General features: G+C 42.9%; 1 protein-coding gene across 6 annotated transcripts in view; it reads left to right on the top strand.

Annotated features, from left to right (window-relative positions):
- The window catches only part of RIPOR1 (RHO family interacting cell polarization regulator 1), a 342,616-nt gene that overhangs the window by 307,741 nt on the left and 11,980 nt on the right, over positions 1-22,895 (top strand). For 5 of the 6 annotated variants that reach the window (XM_056527289.1, XM_056527286.1, XM_056527287.1 and 2 more), the window contains exons 18-20: positions 5,528-5,686; positions 9,595-9,791; positions 17,725-17,808. In XM_056527289.1, coding sequence (XP_056383264.1) covers positions 5,528-5,686; positions 9,595-9,791; positions 17,725-17,808 — 440 coding nt within the window. Of the gene's footprint in view, positions 1-5,527; positions 5,687-9,594; positions 9,792-15,723; positions 15,855-17,724; positions 17,809-22,895 lie in introns of those variants that run through there. The other variant, XM_056527291.1, reaches the window with a different exon arrangement.

Here is a 22,895-nt window from a genome sequence, read left to right as displayed (position 1 = left end):
TAACTGAGAGACATTCTATGCTCAGTGATGAGAGATATAACACGCACTTCTGTCTCCATTTTAGTTATCATAGGGGTTGCAGCGCCCAAAACCCACACCCAAATACAAACTTCACTAAAGTCTCCATAAATGTCAATATACAGTATGATACTCCTTACTTCGTGAAGCCTTGCAGATTTATTTTGGACAAATTAATTCTGGACAAATTCCAATTTAACCCCCGACAATGGACGTAAATGTATGTCATGGTGCCGTGGTACTTAACGCACCATGACGTACATTTACGCTCCGCCATGACCGCGAGCATCGGAACGGTGTTCGCATCATGCGCGGCAGGTCCCGGCTGCTATCAGCAGCCAGGGACCCGCCAGTAATGTCAAACATCTGCGATCGCTCGGATCTCCGCCATTAACCCCTCAGATGCCATGATCAATACAGATCACGGCATCTGCGGCAGTGCGGTACTTTAAATGGATGATCGGATCACCTGCAGCGCTGCTGCGGGGATCCGATCATCTATAATGGCGGACGGAGGTCCCCTCACTTGCCTCCGGCCGTCTCCAGGGGTCTTCTGCTCTGGTCTGAGATCGAGCAGACCAGAGCAGAAGATAGCCGATAACAATGATCAGTGCTATGCCCTATGCAAATGATTGTTGTAAATAGTCCTATATGTGGACTATTAAAGTGTTAAAAAAAAAAAAACATTAAAAAACAGTTTAAATATGTAAAAAAATTTAAAATGAGAAATTTTAAAAAAATCCCCTCCCCCCCAATAAAAACATAAATCATCCGCTTTTCCCATTTTACCCCCAAAAAAGCATTAAAAAAATGTATAATTATATTTGGTATCGCTGCATGCGTAAAAGTCTGAACTATCAAAATATATTGTTAATTATCCCGTACGGTGAACGGTGTAAACGTAAAAAAATAAAGTCCAAAATTGCTGCATTTTTATCACATTTTATTCCCCAAAAAATTAATAAAAAGTAAAACCTAAGCAAATGTGGTACCAATAAAAACTACAGATCACAGCGCAAAAAATGAGCCCTCATACTGCCCCGTATACAGAAAAATTTGAAAGTTATAGGTGGTCAAAATAGGGCAATTTCAAACATACATATTTTGTTAAAATAGTTTGAGATTTTTTTTAAGAGGTACAATTATAGAAAAGCATATAACATGGGTATCATTTTAATTGTATTAACCCACAGAATAAAGAAAAAGTGTCATTTTTACCATAAAGTGTACAGCGTGAAAACAAAACCTTCCAAAATTTGCTAAATTGCGGTTTTCTTTTCAATATTCCCACATAATTATTTTTTTGTTGTGCAGTACATTTTATGGTAAAATAAGTGATGTCATTACAAAGTAAAATTGGTGACTCAAAAAACAAGCCCTCATATGGGTCTGTGGATGGAAATTATGAAAGAGTTATGATTTTTAGAAGGCGAGGAGTAGAGATGAGCAAACTTCTCGGCTCAGCAGTTGATGACTTTTCCTGCATAAATTAGTTCAGCTTTTAGGTGCTCCCGTGGGCTGGAAAAGGTGGATACAGTCCTAGGAGACTCTTTCCTAGGAATGTATCCACCTTTTCCAGCCCACCGGAGCACCTGAAAGCTGAACTAATTTATGCAGGATAAGTCATCAACTGCCGAGCCGAGAAGTTCGTGACGAATCAAATTTACTGTAAGTTCGCTCATCTCTAGCGAGGAGGAAAAAAAGAAAATGCAAAAATAAAATTTGGCTGTTCCTTAAAGGGTAACTCTCATTAAAACTAATTTTTGCTATTGTACTCCTTATGGTAAATAAAAAATAATTCTAATATACTTTGTTTAACCTGTTCAGGACGCAGGGCATATGCATACGCCCTACATCCTGAGTCCTTAAGGACGTAGGGCGTCTGGATACACCCATGGGAATTCCGGTCCCCGCCGGTTGGGGACCGGACCGGGATGCCTGCTGAAATCATTCAGCAGGCATCCCAGCACATCGCCGAGGGGGGTCCTGAAATCCTCTGGTGACCCGATCGCCTGGAAAATAGGGATGATCAGAGCGGTCAGTGACAGCCCTGATCATCCTAAGGGATAGGAGCGAGGTTGCAGTGCTGCAACCTCCTCCTATCCCCTGCCATTAGTCAACACTGAGTACTGACCAATGGCAGTTGAAGACGAGGGGTTGCCATGGAAACCCCCCGCTCTGCCCACCCCTGGATGTCGGGCAGAACGGGGGGAGAAGATAGCGGCCAATAGCTGAGAAGAAGATGCCGTGAAGACCACCGATCGTCGGTGACATCAGCGGAGATCAGCGCCGCAGGTAGGGAGGCGACTGCGCGGAGCATGAAGAGAGGTGGCGGTAAAGCGATCTTTACTGCTGCCTTCCTAGTGGAAGCCAAACTGCAACTCCCAGCATGCCCAGACAGCCAAAGGCTGTCTGGGCATGCTGCGAGTTGTTATGCAACATCTGGAGGGTCACAGTTTGGAGACCACTATTACAGTGGTTCCCAAACATTAGCCCTCCAGATGTTGCAAAACTACAACTCTCAGCAAGCCTAGACTGCCCAGGCATGCTGGGAGTTGTAGTTCTGTAACATCTGTCCCTTCAGGTTTTGCAATTTTCATGAAAATTTTGAAAATTGCTGCTATACTTTGAAGCCCTCTAATTTTTTCCAAAAGTAAAAATATGTCCATTATATGATGCCAACATAAAGTAGACATATTGTATTTGTGAATAAATATAACATTTATTTGGAATATCAATTTTCCTTACAAACAGAGAGTTTCAAATTTAGAAAAATGCAAAATTTTCATGAAATTTTGGGATTTTTCACCAAGAAAGGATGCAAGTAACAACGAAAATTTACCACTAAAATAAAGTCGAATCAGAATAATCAGTAAAAGCATCTTAGAGTTATTAATGCTTAAAGTGACAGTGGTCAGAATTGCAAAAAATGGTTCCGTTCTTAAGGTGAAAATGAGCTGCGTCCTTAAGGGGTTAAAAAAAATGAAGTTTTATTTGTGCTTAACCTTTTTAGGACGCCAGGCGTATGCATACACCCTGCATCCCGAGTCCTTAAGGACGTGGGGCATATGCATACGCCTGTGGGAATTCCGGTCCCCACTGCTAGCCGGTTGGGGACCGGACCGGAATGCCTGCTGAAATCATTCAGCAGGCATCCGGGCACATCGCCGAGGGGGGTCCTGAGACCCCCCCCCCCCCCCATGTCGGCGATCGCAGAAAATCGCATGTCAATTCAGACATGCGATTTTCTGCTATTCCGGGCTGATCGGGCCTCTGGTGACCCGATCACACGGAAAATAGGGATGATCGGAGCTGTCAGGGACAGCCCTGATCATCCTGAGGGCTAGGAGCGAGGTTGCAGTGCTGTGATCTCCTCCTATCCCATGCCATTGGTCAGAACTGACTCTGACCAATGGCAGGGCAGGACAGTGGGTTGCCATGGCAACCCACCCGTTCTGCCCACCCCTGGATGTCGAGGGGGAGATGGAGGCCGGTACCTGGAGGAGAAGATGCCTGGGGACCCCGGATTGTCGGTGGAGACTGCTGGATCCTGGCTCAGGTAGGGAAACTATGGTGGGGGTGGGGGGGGGAATGAAAGTGAAAGTAAAGTGATCTTTACTGTGGCAACCACTAGGAAGGCCAAATTGCAACTCCCAGCATGCCCAGACAGCCAAAGGGAGTTGTAGTTTTGCAACATCTGGAGGGTCACAGTTTGGAGACCACTGTTACAGTGGTGCCCAAACAGTAGCCCTCCAGATGTTGCAAAACTACAACTCTCAGCATGCCTAGACTGCCCAGGCATGCTGGGAGTTGTAGTAATGTAACATCTGTCCCTTCAGAGTTTGCAATTTTCTTGAAATTTTTTAAATTGCTGCTCTAATTTGAAGCCCTCAAATTTTTACAAAAAACTAAAATGTCCATTTTATGATGCCATCATAAAGTGGACATATTGTATTTTTGAGTAAAAATAAAATGTATTGGGAATATTCATTTTCCTTACAAGTAGAGAGCTTCAAAGTTATAAAAATGCTAAATTAAGTAAATAAATTAAGTAAGCTAAGTAACGCCGAAAATTTACCACCAAAATAAAGTAGAATATGTCGCGAAAAAACTGTCTCTGAATCAGAATATTCGATAAAGGCGTTTTCGAGTTAATTCGTAAAGCGACAGTGGTCAGAATTGCGAAAAAGGGCTCAGTCCTTAAGGTGAAAAAGGGCTGCGTCCTTAAGAGGTTAAAAAAGCTCAAGAGCACATTTTCCCCCATCTCATACACAGACTTTGGACCGAAGTCCAAACACAGAAAGTGCAGCCTCATCCAATCATAGCTCCTCTCACACTTAACTGCCCTATGCTGTTGGTTGGACACACACCCCTCAGCATTCCAGGCTGCACTTCCTGTGTTTGGGCTTCGGTCCTAAGTCTGTGCATAAGATGGGGGGAAATGTGCTCTTGAGATTTTTTAAGCACAAATAAAACATAGAAAACTTCATTTTTTTTTACCAAAGTATATTTGACATCTTTTTTATTTACCATAAGGAGTGCAATAGCAAAAATTTTTTTAATGAGAGTGCCCATTTAAGGCCAAAATGGGCTGTGTCCTTAAGGGGTTAAGGCAGCTGGTTGGGCAAACACTAGTCTAATATTGAGGACTTAAGGCAGTGGTTCTCAACCTGGGGTACAAGTACCCCCAGGGGAACTTAGCAGTTCTCCAGGGGCTACTTGAAAAATCAGTAATGGCAGCCACTGGTTACTGGTGTGGACCACTTTGAAAGAAATGGTCGGCTGACACCACTGTACCGAGAAGCGGAGCAGGAGGACAGCAAAGGTAAAGCGCAGGCACTGGGCTGCTGTGTGCAGTAACTATCATCAGCTTTGCTGTTCCACTGCCTCTGCAGACTGGGGACCTACTGCTATGAGCCATAGCAATAGGTCCCCAGACCAGAGGAGCAGTGGTGCACCAAAGCGGGACATTATTGTGGCCTACAACTATATATTGGGGCAGTTTGGGGGCCTACAGCTATATTTGGGGGCACAGAGGGGGACTAACAACTTTATGGGGTTGCACAGTGGGTACTATTACTTTGTGTGACAATAAACATGGGGAGTTTGTAAATAGGTGGGTATTGTACTGCAGAAAGGAGCCTAAAATGTTTGTTTGGCTGGTTCTGTGGAGAAGTCTTGTATGGGAGAAATCTTAATGGCGGTCTAGGCCAGATAGTGAAGAAAAGAAAAGTAAACAACTCCAGTTAGAGAAGACCTCACCTGTAAATCAGGGGACTGGGGAGATAAGGAGAGGTACAGGGAGCCTGTTATAGAGGAACATAAAGCATATTAATTATACTATAATCATTACAAAATGTCTAATATGGGGGTACAATTTTTGGGGAATGGGCTGTCAAGGGGTACTCAGGCAAAAAAGGTTGAGAACCACTGACTTAAGGGGTTAAAACAGACCTGTTGATATTTAATATATGTTTAAGCATTTTAATAACTTTTTTCTATTTTTCAGTCTTTTTAAGGCTTGTTGAGGACATTTTGGATCAGAAGTTGCCCAAAAGATCCAGGACTACCTACAGTGAACAGTTAACAATCTTTCAGTATTGGAGATACTTTGAGTCTAACACTGTCACTAATTTGGAGGCCCTTATTTCTGATTTGTCCAAAGAAGGTAACATTATAATGGATTAGTCAAAAGTTTTGATACTTTGTAAAGCAAAGCAGAAAGTATTTGACAATATAAGAAATGGAATAGGAACAGTGGGGAACATAATTTAATATTATGGAATGTGCCATAGGTTGTCTTTGTGCATCTGATGACATTAAAGGGCAGAACAGACACCAAGGTCTAAACAGAAAAGTTAATTATGGAGATCGTAGGCTACGTGCCAGTAAGGTTAGGTTCACACTGCGTTTGTGTTTACATTTAACTTACATACTTTTGAAAAGGATAAAACTGTAAACAGATGCTAACATTACATTGCCTTTCAAGAGAATCAATTTCTAATTGACCTATAATCTAATAAAATGCATTGCATCATATACTTTTTTATTATTTATTTATTATCTTTTTATTCAACATAGCAGAATAAACAGTTTACATTGCCACGGGAAACATAAACTTAAAGCGTACCTGTCAGATCAGCCAAAAAAAAAAAACTGTTATAAATTGCTCAGTACCTCATCGTGAACATGTACACGTAATTTTTATGTGTCTATGGCCTATATTTCTCTCAGAATTACCTTTTATTTACTTGAAAAGATTGCTCACTGAATTTTGTTCACCACAAGCAGGGGGGCGGGTCCCTCTCTTCTCCTCACTGTGATAACCTCTCCCACTCCCTCTCTCTGCTCTGAGTCACTGGTCTCTGGAGCGAGTCTGGCAGTCAGCCAATTGCAGAACTCTCATCTGTAACCCTTTCCTCTCTGGTTTTATGTTACACACATCATTTGGGTGTTCATGCTGGGAGTTTTAGTTTTGAAACAGCTGGAGGAACCCTGGTTTGGAGAAACTCTGATTTACAGCAGTGTTGCTGCAAGCTGTGTTCCTCCAGCTGTTGCAAAACTAGATTTCCCATCATGGCCTCACAGTTATACATGCTGTCAGGGTATGATAGGAGGTGTAGTTTTAGAGGGGCTGCCGATTTAATGTTTGTGGAGAGATCATATAAAATTGCAACTCCTTTCATGCCCAGACAGCCTGTATATCTGTCAGGGCATGATGGGAGTTGTAGTTTTATATGATCCCTCCACAACCAGTCACTCTCCAGCCAAAACTACATCTCCTATCATGCCCTGACAGCCTGTAAATCTGTCAGGGCATGATGGACAGCCACACAGCACACACAGGAAACGGGTCGGGCGGCGGTGTCCAGGGGTCGGCAGCTCCTGCTGGGGTGTTCTCTGCCCGCACAGCCTGGCCAGGAAGGAGACCATCAGAAGGTAGCTCCTGGGGCGCGTCAAAGCCCCACACATCTGCGACACCATGAAGTACTCCCCGCAACCCCCCCTGGGACACTGTGAAGGACTCCCGGCATCGAGCACAGCAGCACTGGACCTGCTGTCAATCAAGAAAAAGGGTCCATGATGTAGGCGATGACTGCTGGACACGACCGACTGGTGTGTGTCCAAGCATGGCCAGTTTTTTTTGTCTGGCCTTTTCACCCTGAATTTGTGAAATTTTTCTAATGAAAGAAATTGCAAAACCTATTGGTTTTGCATGTTTTACAACATATTAAAAGTTTTTGTATCTGACAGTGCTCATTTAAAGGGGTTATTGCAAAACAAAAAAAAAATCTTAACATGCTTGGATTCCAGTCACCAGTCTGCCTATATGTACACTGCTCAAAAAAATTAAGGGAACATTTAAACAACACAATGTAACTCCAAGTCAATGACACTTCTGTGAAATCACACTGTCAACTTAGGAAGCAACACTGATTGACAATCAATTTCACATGCTGTTGTGCAAATGGAACAGACAACAGGGGGAAATTATAGACAATTTGCAAGACACCACCCAATAAAGGAGTGGTTCTCCAGGTGGAGACCACAGACCACTTCTCAATTCCTATGCTTCCTGGCTGATGATTTGGTCACTTTTGAATGCTAGCGGTGCTTTCACTCTAGTGGTAGCATGAGACTGAGTCTACAACCCACACAAGGGGCTCAGGTAGTAGTCAGCATAGTGTCCAGAGCATGGAGGCGCTACCAGGAGACAGGCCAGTACATCAGGAGACATGGAGGAGGCCGTAGGAGGGCAACAACCCAGCAGTAGGACTGCTACCTCTGCCTTTGTGCAAAGAGGAGCACTGCCAGAGCCCTGCAAAATGACCTCCAGCTGGCCACAAATGTGCACGTGTCAACTCAAGCAGTCAGAAACAGACTCCATGAGGGTGGTATGAGGGCCTGACATCCCCATGTGGGGGTTGTGCTTACAACCCAACACCGTGCAGGACGTTTGGCATTTGCCAGAGAATACCAAGATTGGCAAATTAGCCACTGACGCCCTGTGCTCTTCACAGATGAAAGCAGGTTCACACTGAGCACGTGACAGGTTTGACGGTGGGTCATAATGGAGTGGGGTGGCATTTCTTTGGGGGGGCCGGACAGCCCTCCATGTGCTTGCCAGAGGTAGCCTGACTGCCATTAGGTACTGAGATGAGCTCGTCAGACCCCTTGTGAGACCATATGCTGGTGCGGTTGGCCCTGGGTTCCTGCTAATGCAAGACAATGCTAGACCTCATGTGGCTGGAGTGTGTTAGCAGTTCCTGCAAGAGGAAGGCATTGATGCTATGGACAGGCCCGCCCGTTCCCCAGCCCTGAATCCGATTTAGCATCTGGGACATCATGTCTCGCTCCATCCACCAACACCACGTTGCACCACAGACTGTCCAGGAGTTTTAAGGACATTACATCAAAGTTGGATTAGCTTGTAGTGTGGTTTTCCACTTTGATTTTGAGTGTGACTCCATATCCAGACCTCCATGGGTTGATAAATTTGATTTCCATTGATAATTCTTGTGTGATTTTGTTGCCAGCACATTCAACTATGTAAAGACGAAAGTATTTCATACGATTAGTTCATTCATTCACATCTAGGATGTGTTATCTTAGTGTTCCCTTTATATTTTTTGAGCAGTGTATGTAAAGTTTGTAAGTTATTAAAGGGGTACTCAGGTGAAAACCTTTTTTCTTTTAAATCAACTGGTGGCAGAAAGGGAAACATATTTGTAATTTACTTCTATTAAAAAATCTTAATCCTTCCTGTACTTATTAGCTGCTGAATACTACAGAGGAAATTCTTTTCTTTTTGAATGCTCTCTGATGACATCACGAGCACAGTTCTCTCTGCTGACGTTATTATAATAATAATAACGCTTTATTTATTGTTGTCCTTAGTGGGATTTGAACCCAAGTCCCCAGCACTGCAAGGCAGCAGTGCTAACCACTGAGCCATCATGCTGCCCTTAGCACACATCTGCTGTGCATGGTTGCTAAAATGGACAGAGATGTCAGCAGAGAGCACTGTGCTCGTGATGTCATCAGTGTTCCAAAAAGAAAGGAATTTCCTCTGTAGCATTCAGCAGCTAATAAGTACTGGAAGGATTATGATTTTTTAATAGAAGTAATTTACAAATATGTTTAACTTTCTGCCAGCAGTTGATTTAAAAGAAAAAAGGTTTTCTCCGGAGTACCCCTTTAACTTATTTTATCTTGTAACTGTTAGAGGTTTTACCAGAGGTTTTCCTTTTAATGGCCTATCTTCAGAATAGCTCATAAACTTGTGAGTGGTGCGGTCCAAACTCCGGGACATGCAGCCTTTCCGGAATGTAAAGGGACTTTTTCACTTTAGTTGGGCTTACCTTGAATGTAGTTTAGCTGAATACTGATAGGACCTTGGGGCTCAATTGGATTCTGTGGCCCCTTCATTATGCTGAGTAGTGGAGGTCTCCAGGACATGGACTCACAACCCAGAGGCTAGTTGTATATTTCTGTACAACTCTTAAAACATTTTTTTGTTTTGGGTGGAGAAGATCTTTCATTAAAGCTTTCTCTATGATTCTTTTTTTTTTTCAGTATTGTTTGTGCAGAAATTGAATTCGGATGATCAGAATGTTGTTATTAAAGCTTTGAAGAGAGTATCTGAGAGCAGCATACAGAAGGAAGGTTTTAAAACTCTGAGCCTTTTACTTACTAATGGAAACAGCAGAGTCATTGCAGCTACATCTTCATTGCTCAGAAGCTTCTCTGAACAGCAACAATTTAGGGAAAGGGTAAGTACAATTCTTTTTTTATATTTATTTACTTTAAAAGGGTTATCCGAGTAAGAGAAAAAAAATGACCCCCAGCTTCCTATTTTACCTTCCATCCATTGTAACCAGTCCAACATTCTCCTGATGGGCTTATTTGTATTTTTATGCTCTACTACAGTGCATTGCAAAATTATTCCTCCCCACTTGACTTTTTTTTCTTGTATTTTGGTGCATCACAACCTGGAATTGTTTGAGGATTTTGATCTTTTAATTTACGTAACATACCACCACCTTTCAATATGCTTTATTTATTTATTTATTGTGAAGCAAACAACAAATAGGACAAAATAACAGAAAAAGTAAATGTGCATAACTATTCCACCCCCCGCCCTAAAGTCAATACCTTCTAGAGCCACCTTTTGTGGCAATCACAGCTCCAAGTCGCTTTGGATAAGTCTCTACGAGCTTGCCACATCTTACCACTGGGATTTTTGCCACATCTTACCATTCCTCCTTGCTAAACTGCTCCAGCTCCTTCAAGTTGGATGGTTTGCACTTGAGATCTGGGCTTTGACTAGGCCATCCCAACACATTTACATGTTTCCCCTTAAACCACTCAAGTGTTTGTTTAGCAGTGTGTTTGGGCTCATTGTCCTGCTGGAAGGTGAACCTCCGTCCTAGCCTCAAATCATGCACAGAGTGGTACAGGTTTTGCTCAGGAATATCCCTGTATTTAGTGCCATCCATTTTTCCCTCAACTCTGACCAGTTTCCTAGTCCCGGCTGTTCTTTGGGTGATGTGATATGTTGGGTTTGCGCCAGACATAGCATTTCTTTGGCTGAAAAGTTAAATTTTAGTCTCATCAGACCAGAACACCTTCCTCCTTAGGAGTCTCCGACATGCCTTTTTGTTTTTAGCTGAAAGTAATAGCTTTCTTTTGGCCACTCTACCATAAGGCCCAACTCTATGGAGGGTACAGCTTCTTGTCGTCCTATGTACAGATACTCCAGTCTCTGCTGTGGAACTCTGCAGCTCCTCCAGGGTTACCTTAGGTCTCTGTGCTGCCTCTCTGATTAATGCCCTCCTTGCCCGGTTCGTGATGTTTGGTGGGTGGCAGTCTTCTGGCAGGTTTGCTGTTGGTGCCTTGTTCTTTCCATTTGGTTATGATAGATTTGATGGTGCTCCTGGGGATCAACAAAGATTTGGATATTTTTTTTTAATAACCTAACCCTGACTTGTTCTTCTCAACAACATTGTCCCTTACTTGTTTGGCGAGTTCCTTGGTCTTCATGGCAGTGTTTGGTCACTAATGCCTCTTGCTTAGGTGTTGCAGCCTCTGGGGCCTTTCAAAAAAGATGTGTATATGTAATGACAGATCATGTGACACTTAAATTGTACATAGGTGCACATCATTTCACTAAATATGTGACCTCTGAAGGTAATTGGTTGCACCAGAGCTTTTTATGGGTTTCCTAACAAAGGGGGTGACTACATACGCACATGGCAATTTTCTATTTCTAAATAATAGTTTTATTTATATATTTTTCTCATATCACTTCAACTTAGACTGTTGTGTTCTGATCATCACATAAAATTCAGATTAACAAAACATTAAACTTAAGGCTGTAATGTACCAAAATATGAAAAAAGTCAAGAGGGGTGAATACTTTTGCAAGGCACTGTATATGTTATGCGCTATCAGGAGACTCCAATTACTGGCAGTCAGTGTAGCTCTGTGCTGACTTACGGCCTTCTTATAGTAACATCGTAACATAGTTTGTAAGGGTGAAGAGAGTCAATCGAGTTCAACCTAAAACCTTACTGTGTTGATCCAGAGGAAGGCAAAAAAAAACATGATGCTGATGCCATTTGCCCCATGACCCCAATAAATCCCTGAATCGACATTCTATCCCCATAAATCTAGTATCCATATTCTTGAATGTTATTACTCTCTAGAAAATTATCCAGGGCCCCCTTGAACTTGTTTAGTGAGTCAGACATCACAACATCATGCGACAGAGAGTTCCATTGTCTCAATGCTTTTACAGTAAAGAATCTGTCTGTGATGGGGGCATCCTCTACGTCTAGAGGAAAGAAGGTTTTACCTTGTCATAGTTACTGGCCTAAGTATGAAAAGATCACTAGAAAGATCTGTCCATTCATATATTTGTATATAGTGATCAAATCTCCCCTAAGACGTCTTTTCTCTAAACTAAACTATTGGCTGCGGAATCCCCACACTTCACAGAACGTGGTAGATCCAAATGAGGGGATCACGAAGTATAAAACCCCCTTACATTATAATCCCCCTCTGCCCCTTATATAGTGTCTACACTTAAAACTGTTAAAATCTCTTAAAGGGGTATTCCAGGCAAAAACTTTTTTATATATATCAACTGGCTCCAGAAAGTTAAACAGATTTGTAAATTACTTCTATTAAAAAATCTTAATCCTTTCAGTACTTATGAGCTTCTGAAGTTAAGGTTGTTCTTTTCTGTCTAAGTGCTCTCTGATGACACCTGTCTCGGGAAACGCCCAGTTTAGAAGATGTTTGCTATGGGGATTTGCTTCTAAACTGGGCGTTTCCCGAGACAGGTGTCAGCAGAGAGCACTTAGACAGAAAAGAACAAGCTTAACTTCAGAAGCTCATAAGTACTGAAAGGATTAAGATTTTTTAATAGAAGTAATTTACAAATCTGTTTAACTTTCTGGAGCTAGTTGATATATATATATATAAAAAAAAGTTTTTTTCCTGGAATACCCCTTTAAAGGGGTACACCAAATCAACTGGTGCCAGAAAGTTAAACAGATTTGTAAATTATATCTTCATGAGACGAGAAATACGTATCGGAGCACTCGCCTCGGACACCAATTATCGTGCGGAATATTCTTTATTCATGGTACAGATGCAAGTGCATGGCAGGGAGGAGGTAAGATGGAACAGGTACGGGTGGGATCGGCCGGTGGATGCCACCCATACCTGTTCCATCTTACCTCCTCCCTGCCATGCACTTGCATCTGTACCATGAATAAAGAATATTCTGCACGATAATTGGTGTCCGAGGTGAGTGCTCCGATACGTATTTCATGTCTCATGAAGATATTGTTTGCATGCCTAACAATCGAGTAGCACCACACTGAGACACGAACAGACATCAAGCTGCTAGCTCCTTGTTTGCCAATAGTTTGTAATAGAACTCTGACAAGTGCCAGGTCCACTGTCTCCATTGTCAGTAGATTTGTAAATTACTTCTATTTAAAAATCTTAATAATTCCAGTACCTAACAGTTGCTGTATAATAGTCTGACCACTGTGCTCTCTACTGACACCTCTGTTGTGTCAGCAACTGTCCCGAGCAGGAGAGGTTTGCTATGGGGATTTGCTTCTACTTTGGACAGTTCCTGACACGGACAGAGGTATCAGTAGAAAGCACTGTGGTCAGACAGAAAACAACTACACCGCTTTCCCTGAAGCATACAGCAGCTAAGTACTGGAATGATTAAGATTTTTAAATATAAAAAATTGTAACTTTCTGGCATCAGTTAAAACATTTGTTTTCCACGAGAGTGCCCTTTTTAAAATGCTGGTTTCCACATTGAGTGAATTAAAATTAGTCAGTCAGATCTCTGTCCACTTGTGATTGTAAACAGTTCCTATGCGAGATACCTTATCTGTGCATCTGCAAAACACTGAAAGCTATGGACAGAGACTTCTTTGATTATATGAAATAGCTTTTCACCCCCCACCATACATATATCATGTCACTAGCTACATCTTCAGGGGTGTAGATTCAAAGGAGCGATTTATTAGGCGAGTGGGTGACTAACTGGCCAGTTAACAGCACTTTCTGCTGGTGAGTGCTGCTGCAAAGAGGGAGAAAGGGGCAGACCATGTCAACTATTTATTATACAAAAGTAATTTACAGCAGAGGGTTATTATCACTGAAGCCCTATTTATCAGTGAAGTCTTTTACAAGAATGTATAAACTTAGATTGGTAACATAGAGGGGAAACCTATTATTATTATTATTATAAACCTATTATGCTGTTGTTATTGCATGTATGCTAATGAACTACAGCAGATACTAAACTTGCAGCCCCCTGCTGACTGGTTAACTTTTTTAGTTTCTGTTTGCTACATGTGTATATAACAAAAAAAAAAAAAAAACAGTTCCCAGAAATGCCTAGTTCCCGGGGAGAGCCGGGGTCCCATGCCCCCCCCCCCCCCCTTCCCGCAATCAAAAACATATCCCCTTATAAAGAATACTTGTTATTTGTAATCATTTAGATGAGCGGGCAGGACCTGAGATGGATACCCCTGACACGTGAACCCATCCTACTAATCCTTTATCCTTTGCAGTGCAGAAAGGATTTAAAGGGAACCTGTCATAAGATTTTACCATATATAATGCATGGCAACACCATTCTCGCCATTCCCAGGGGACATTCCTGCCCACAGGGATGGTGAGGATATAAAATTAGAAAGTCTCCCTGCCGGCCTGTACGTAGTCCCCTGGATGGGGAGCTACACTTACCTAGTCCTGCCCTCTCTGGCTGTAATCATGCCCTCTCAGTATGTTTGATAGCCTGTGTTACCACTCTGCTACCTAAGCAAATGGAGCAGAACATTGACACAGGCCATGCCCGCGCTGTCAATCACGCTGAGGAAATACTGTATATCTACAGTATTTACAGTACTTATCTGTCCCCACTTCAAGCCCTTGATCTGCCCTGTCAAGGAACCAGCAGTAGGTGTGGTGACACCATCGTTCTAGCTTGTAATTACAATGAAAGCATACATTTTTATATTTTTTTATTTTTTTTAATCAACTGGTGCCAGAAACGTAAACAGATTTGTAAATGACTTCTATTTAAAAATCTTAATCCTTCCAGCTGCTGTATACTGCAGAGGAAGTTCTTTTCTTTTTTAATTCTTTTCTGTCTGACCACATTGCCCTCTGCTGACATCTCTGTCCATTTTAGGAACTGTCCAGAACCGGAGGAAATCCCCATAGCAAACCTATCTTGCTCTGGACAGTTCCTGACATGGACAGAGGTGTCAGCAGAGAGCACTGTGGTCAGACAGAAAAGAAATTCAAAAATAAAAGAACTTCCTCTGTAGTAAACAGGAGCTGATAAGAACTGGAAGGATTAAAGGGGTATTCCAATGGCCAGCGTTCGGAACATTTAGTTCCGAACATTGTGCACGCGTACTGCGGTTGGTAAGCCACGCCCCCCTTGTGACATCACACTATGCCTCCTCAGTGCAAGTCTACGGCCACCACGCCCCCTACCATAGACTTGCATTGAGGCGGTGGGGTGTGATGTCACAAGGGGGCGTGGCCAACACCCGCAGCGCATGCACAGCGTTCGTAACTTAATGTTCCTTACACTTGCCAGTGGAGTACCCCTTTAAGATTTTTAAATAGGAGTAATTTACAAATCTGTTTAACTTTCTGGCACCAATTGATTTGAAAAAAAAAAATTCTGTCCCACAGCTCTGGAATTTTTCACATAGCATGAACCCAAGTTCGCAAGATTGATAACCATTCACAGAAATTAACTTTAGTAAATACATTTGTTTATTTCAAGCAGATTCCTCATTTTTGATTAGGCGAAGCAGAGTTTTAATTATCAGTAAATTGTAACAAGATGGAATCATTTAGTTTTCTCAATGCACTTTTTACGCGGTTTTATTGATTTCACCCATTATCTCAACACTTCAGTTAAATATTTATCTTTATTAAAGGCTATGGACACGTTTTAAAATAAAAAAATTTTACATCTACTTTGTACTTCTTGTGCTGCAAAAAAAGACTTTCTCCATAGGTCTTTATTTAGAAAAAATTTAAAAAAATTGCACCAGCTCTGCTTTTTTTTTTCTACACTTGTATACAACCTATATGATTTTCCCCTTAAAACTGCCTTGTATCTCCCATCTTTTCTATCTACAGCCTGTGTGAGCTGCACACCAAGGATTCTCTCCTCTGTCCACAGACTTAAGATGGTGTGTAGCCCCCACCCTGCTGCTATCTGTAATACTGAGAGAGTAGAAAACCCATCTGTCGGAATTCTTATATTTCTATGAGCAGCAGCTAAATGGTAGGACATTTTTAATGAAGCCTGTTTAAAAAGTTACCTTATTTTTCGTTCAGGAAACAAATCATTAATAGAACAGAAATAATTAAGTATGATGGTGTCCATAGCCTTTAAAGTAAAAAATATGCTAGCTTAAGAATTTCTTAGCAGGCAAGCATTAGACACACTGCCTTGCCATTTTTAGATAATTGATATGGTTGATTTGGTTAAAGGGGGTACTCCACCCAAGACAACTTCTTCCATATCCAAAGGTTAGGGGAAAAGAGGACCCCTCCACCATCTCTGAGGTGATGCCTTTGGATAGGGGATAAGATGTCTATGGGTGGAGTACCCCTTTAAAGTAAATACTGCTTATATATTGTACTCACTAGGTCATGCAAATGCTGTACATGTCTCTTTTATGTGTCTAGCGTTTTGTATTTGGCTTACAAATTCCGGTCACTTATTTTGACATCCACTGCTCAGAAAGGGGCGTGTCTGATGCAAGCTCTGAGCTTGCCCTCACTCACCATGCTTTCTTTTCTGCCCTGAGTGTTCTGTGCTGGGTTAATCCAGTAACTGCAAGTAACCATATGCCCGTATAGCTTCCATATGCCCGTATGACCTCCCTACAACGCCTGGGCATGCTCTTGAGGGATGTCCTCCCAGACCTGGACTAAAGCATCCACCAACTAGTAGACAGTCTGTGGTGCAACATGGCGTTGGTGGATGGAGCGAGACATGATGTCCCAGATGTGCTCAATCTGATTTAGGTCTGGGTAACGGGCGGGCCAGTCTATAGCATCAATGCCTTCCTCTTGCAGGAACTGCTTACACACTCCAGCCACATGAGGTCTAGCATTGTCTTACATCAGGCCCCAACATATGCTCTCACAAGGGGTCTGAGGATCTCATCTTGGTACCTAATGGCAGTCAGGCTACCTCTGGCAAGCACATGGAGGGCTGTGCGGCCCTCCAAAGAAATGCCACCCCACACCATTACTGACCCACCACCAAACCGGTCATTCTGGAGGATGTTACAGGCAGCAGAACGTTCTTCACAGCCTCTCCAGATTCTGTCAGGTCTGTTACATGTGCTCAGTGGGAACCTGCTTTCATCTGTGAAGAGGACATGGTGCCAGCGGCGAATTTGCCAATATCTGGCAAATGCCAAACGTCCTGCACGGAGTTGGGCTGTAAGCACAACCCCCACCTGTGGACGTCGGGCCCTCATACCACTCTCATGGAGTTTGTTTCTGACTGTTTGAGTGGACACATGCACATTTGTGGCCTGCTGGAGATCATTTTGCAGGGCTCTGGTAGTGCTCCTCCTGCTCCTTCTTGCACAAAGGCGGAGGTAGCGTTCCTGCTGCTGGGTTATTGCCCTCCTACGGTCTCCTCCACGTCTCCTGATGTACTGGCCTGTCTCCTGCTAGCGTCTCCACACTCTGGACCCTACGCTGACAGACACAGCAAACCTTCTTGCCACAGCTTGCATTGATGTGCCATCCTGGATGAGCTGCACTATCTGAGCCACTTGTGTGGGTTGTAGACTCAGTCTCGTGCTACCACTAGAGTGAAAGCACCGCCAGCATTCAAAAGTGACCAAAACATCAGCCATGAACAATATGAACTGAGAAGTGGTCTGTGGTCACCACCTAAAGAACCACTCCTTTATTGGGGATGTCTTGCTAATTGCCAATAATGTCCACCTGTTGTCTGTTCCATTTGCACAACTGCATGTGAAATCGATTGTCAATCAGTGTTGCTTCCTGAGTGGACAGTATGATTTCACAGAAGTGTGACTGACTTGGAGTTACATTGTGTTGTTTAAGTGTTCCCTTTATTTTTTTGAGCAGTGTACATTTGTCTTGCAGGCTCTTGTGTCTTACTTGGAGCAGCTGGAAGATGAAGATGTAAATGTGCGTGTTGCTGGGTGTGCTGCCCTGGGATGTTTAAAGGTAACAACAAGAGTTTTATGAATACTGATTACCTTTACCTGAAAGTGAAAATTATTACACATTGATCAGTATAATAATTTTAATAGATTAAATATTATTTAATACCTTTTATTATTTTATTAATAATAATAATAATAAATATTTTTAATACAGTACCTTCAGTGATTGAGTACTTCACAGTGCTCAGTCCATTTATAGTTCTGCTGTTTGAGCTGCAGACCTTTGTCTCCTCTTAATTCAGTAAAGGGTTGTCTAAAGTAAAAAAAATAAAAATGTTTTGCTTAATTGTTGGACCATTTATTTACACATCACGTGGACCCCTTCGAAGATGCAGCTTTTTTTTTATTTTACTGTGGCACAAAACAAAGACAGAAATCAGAAGTTTACTGCGCAATATTGTTCACATTTTGCTAGAATTACAAATATAGGTCTCGGGTTGTAAACCGGTTAGCTTGGCACATCTAGGCAATGGAATTTTTGTCCATTCTTGTAGGCAAAACTGTCCCAGGTTAGATGGAATGTGTTGGTGTTCAATCCAGTCGACAATCTTTGACATGATTTAAAGACTATTGAAGTCTGGGCTTTGACTTGGACATTGTAAGTGTCACGATGCCGGCTGGCAGGTAGTGGATCCTCTGTGCCAGAGAGGGATGGCGAGGACCGCGCTAGTGGACCGGTTCTAAGCCACTACAGGTATTCACCAGAGCCCGCCGCAAAGCGGGATGGTCTTGCTGCGGCGGTAGTGACCAGGTCGTATCCACTAGCAACGGCTCACCTCTCTGGCTGCTGAAGATACTGAAGATAGGCGAGGTACAAGGGAGTAGGCAGTAGCAAGGTCGGACGTAGCAGAAGGTCGGGGGCAGGCGGCAAGGTTCGTAGTCAGGGGAGATAGCAAAGGTACTGGTACACAGGCTATTAAACACACAATACGCTTTCACTAGGCACAAGGGCAACAAGATCCGGCAAGGGAGTGCAAGGGAGGAGACTAGATATGGCCAGGGAACAGGTGGGAACCAATTAAGCTAATTGGGCCAGGCACCAATCATTGGTGCACTGGCCCTTTAAGTCTCAGGGAGCTGGCGCGCGCGCGCCCTAGAGAGCGGAGCCGCGCGCGCCAGCACATGACAGCAGGGGACGGGAACGGGTAAGTGACCTGGGATGCGATTCGCGAGCGGGCGCGTCCCGCTGTGCGAATCGCATCCCCAACGGCCATGACAGAGCAGCGCTCCCGGTCAGCGGGACCGACCGGGGAGCTGCAGGGAGAAAGACGCCGTGAGCGCTCCGGGGAGGAGCGGGGACCCGGAGCGCTAGGCGTAACAGTAAGAAATTTAAATGTTTCCCTAAAACTAGTACAGTGTCATTGTCCTGCTAAGAGGTGAACCTTCTCCCCATTCTCAAATTTTTAGCAGACTGAGGCCATGATTACACAATGGAATTCCACAAAAATATTCAGCTTGGAAATTCTCCTGCACCGTGCACCCAATGGAATTTCCTCGGCAGAAACATCTTGATTTTGGCATTCACAGAAACAATGAACATGTTCTGTAGATATTGCTCGGAAATGTGCCCCATTACCCACCCGACCATTGACAAACTGTACCAGGCACTTCCCGTGCTGGACTGTACCTGGCTCTTCCCGGTATTATTGGTGCGGTGGGTACCAGAAAGCAGACTGTAGTAGCAGAGCACCAATAACAGTAGTCAATACTATACTATTGCATAGTATTATAGTATTAAACAGCGTTGGTTATTAAAAGATGGCATGTAATAGTCCCCTATGGGGACGTAGAATATGTGTTCAGAATTTTTTTTATTTAAATATGAACAACCCCCTATTCTAATAAAAATGTAAATCATCCCCTTTTCCCATTTGATAAATAAACACGTGAACGTAGAATTGTCCAGACTATTAAAATATAATGTTTATAATCTCGCACTGTAAATAAGAGTCCTATATATTCAACTGTGATCTGTAGTTTTTATCGGTACAAATTTTTTTTTTATAGTACTTTTTTGATCGCTTTTTTTATTTTATTTTTATATGGTGTATGAAGTGTTCAAAAATATGGTATTTGGTATTTTGTTACATGTACGCCATTGACCATGCTGTTCAATTAACATTATTTTTTAATATTTCAGACATTTATGCATATGTGGCAATACCACGTGTTTAAAATATTTTCTTTACAAAATGGGAAAAGGCTTTTATTAGTGGAGGGGCTTATTCACATTTTTATTTCTCACTATTTTTGTAGTTCCCATAGGGGACTATTACTTGCAATCTTTGGACTGCAAACACTGAACAATGCTGTTTCAACGAGCAGCATTGATCAGTGTTATCAGCATTCCATTGCTACAGGCTGCTATGGCTTACTGAATCACTCGAGCACCGATTGGACGGCAAGGTAAGGGCTTCTGCCATCCTCTAAGCTGATCTGGACCGTGGGATTTTGCTGCGGGGGTCCCGATCAGCTCCACTGAGCTACTGTGCTTGAATTTCAGCATTTTAGACACCACTATCAACTTTGATCAAGGTGTCTAAAGGGTTAATGCTGGACATAGGCCTGATCGTGACCAAATAGATATGAAGCGAGCTCAGCTCCTGAGCTCGCTTCATAGACTTGCCACACTGCTGAGTGTTTAGTTATATATATGTATGTATGTATATGTGTGTGTGTGTGTGTGTGTGTAAATAAATGTTAAAACACAATGGACGACAGCATTCCAAGATGAATATCTAGTGAATGGGGTAGTTCATTCACCCATGAAGTACAAAGATGTGACGTTTCGACCTTGCCAAAGGTCTTTCTCAAGCATAGTGATAAGTGTGTGATGAAGTTTATATAAGGATGTCAATTAATGACATCATTAAGGAGGTGAATACACAGTGGCATCATGAATAATCATAATATATACAGTAAGTGCATGTATTTACCTTCAATTCCCAGTGTAGAAAGTGCTACGAGTGCACAATAAAGTAATACATTGAATATCTTCAGATGTTTCCGAAGTCTTAGGTAATAGCACATACCATATTTATCGGCGTATATCACACACTTAAACTAAAATATGAAGCTAAAACCTTACCTGCGTGTTATACGCAGATAAATCCTCCTCCGGTCATTGCAGCCTCCTCTGGTCACTGTTTTAATGTGGCCGCAGCCAGACTGCAGATCCTGAACAAACATCCGGTGCTGCGACCACTCTAAATCACTGACCAGCGACGGCTGCCAAGACATCTACTCACCCCCCCCCCCCTTCCTCGCTGATCCCCCAGTTGTATTTAATTATTTTACTCCTTACCTGGCCTATGCGCTCTGGCAGGCTCAGTCAGTTACGCTGGCGTCTGAAGCTTACTGCGTACTGATGGGTGATGTCCCTGACGCCACACAGAGGTCAACCATCAGTGCGCAGTCAGCCCCAGATGCCACCAGAACCTTAGCCTGTCGGAACACGCAGGCCGGGTAAGGGGTAAAAAAAGAAATACAACCAGGGGGATCAGCGGGGGTAGATGTCCTGGCAGCCATCGCCAATCAATGATTTGCAGCAACACCCACTTTACACTTTAAAACAGCGGTGGCTGCAATGACTGTAGCACGTAGGCCAAGTAAGCAAAAAATCCAACATACAAGTAGGGGATCATAGTGGTACAAATGATGTGGTAGAAACAGCGGGGGGAAAGATGCGTGAGGAGAAAGGTGTGTGTGTGTGTGAGGGTCAGTGAGGGGAAAAATGTGTGAGGGGAGGGGTCAGTGAAAGGCAAGATGTGTGTGTGTGTGGGGGGGGGGGGGTCAGTGAGGGGAAAGATGTGCGGCACAGAGCCTGATAAATGGGGAGGTTAAGTTCAACCTTCCAAGTCATTTATGTAAAATTTTGTTTTTTTTACTGAAATTTCCTTCTAAAAATAAGGGTGCGTGTTATACGCCAGTGCGTGTTATATGCCAATAAATACAGTAACTATTACTGTTCATGCATTGAACACATGGCAAAATAAACATTAAATACACCAATGAGGAATGGTCTGGCATTTACCACACTTATAACATAGCGAAAAGTCCAGCTCAGTGGACAAAAGTAAAGATTAATTCAAATTTCTTTCAAATCATGAACAGCAAATGAACACGTACCTGTACAGTTTAGCACTAGCACTAAGCTGTACTGGTACATGTTCATTTGGTATTCACAACTTTAAAGGGTGTGGCATGATGTCGCAACCATGGCTGCCCGAAAATAAACTTCCGAACACGTGTTCAGTTCTGAGCATAATGCTCAGAATGCCGGGGTGCCGGCACGGGGATCGCGGGGGTCCCAGCGGCCGGACCAGGCAATCTTACCTCCTATCCTTTGAATAGGGGATAAGAGGTCTAGGGGCGGAGTACCCCTTTGAATCCATGTATATAAAATCTATTATGCTGTGAGGCTAATGTTTACACAGTCCTCTTGATTTAACGGTGTTCTTGAGGAGCACCTTGATTCTGGACATTAGCCAGCACGCTGTCACCAACACCCATACTCAGATCATGTTCCTCTTTTCATCCCCTCTCCCCATGCTCATTTACTGTGAACTAAGCAGACTTAACATAGCACAGTTCTGCCTTTCAAACTGAAAAGCACAATCTTTGGGATACTCACCAGAGAACAGCAAGTTTAAAGCACATATTGATATGTTGAGCATACATTGATTGTGGCGCATCATACGCTGTCTCAGCCAACCTTGGCAGTATGCACTTTTTCATGCACAGATGATGATTTTGTTTTTTACATTTTCTCTGTGCTATTAAATGTCACTCTGCCAGCCAAAGACAATGGGAGGATTTTACTATTGTTTACTGAGCAATCGACACGGTGACTGCATTGTGTGAGGTGTGTTTTTTTTTCTGTCATTTATTATTTTAGTGAACATCGGTTTGTAAAATTTCTGGCCAGATGCAACATAGTAATTTACGCCTTTTTCCTTTTGTCAAATTATGGGGCAAACATGCATCCCTCTACTCACGCCCCTTTCTCGGAAACTAAACTTCCGAACACGTGTCATGCAAACAGTGTACATTAAGGGTAAATGGTGTGTATCTTCCATGCGCCAAAAT

The sequence above is a fragment of the Hyla sarda genome, chromosome 6 (assembly GCF_029499605.1).
Source record: "Hyla sarda isolate aHylSar1 chromosome 6, aHylSar1.hap1, whole genome shotgun sequence".
In the NCBI taxonomy this organism is placed as follows: domain Eukaryota; kingdom Metazoa; phylum Chordata; class Amphibia; order Anura; family Hylidae; genus Hyla; species Hyla sarda.
This window is presented reverse-complemented; position numbering and strand designations above follow the sequence as displayed.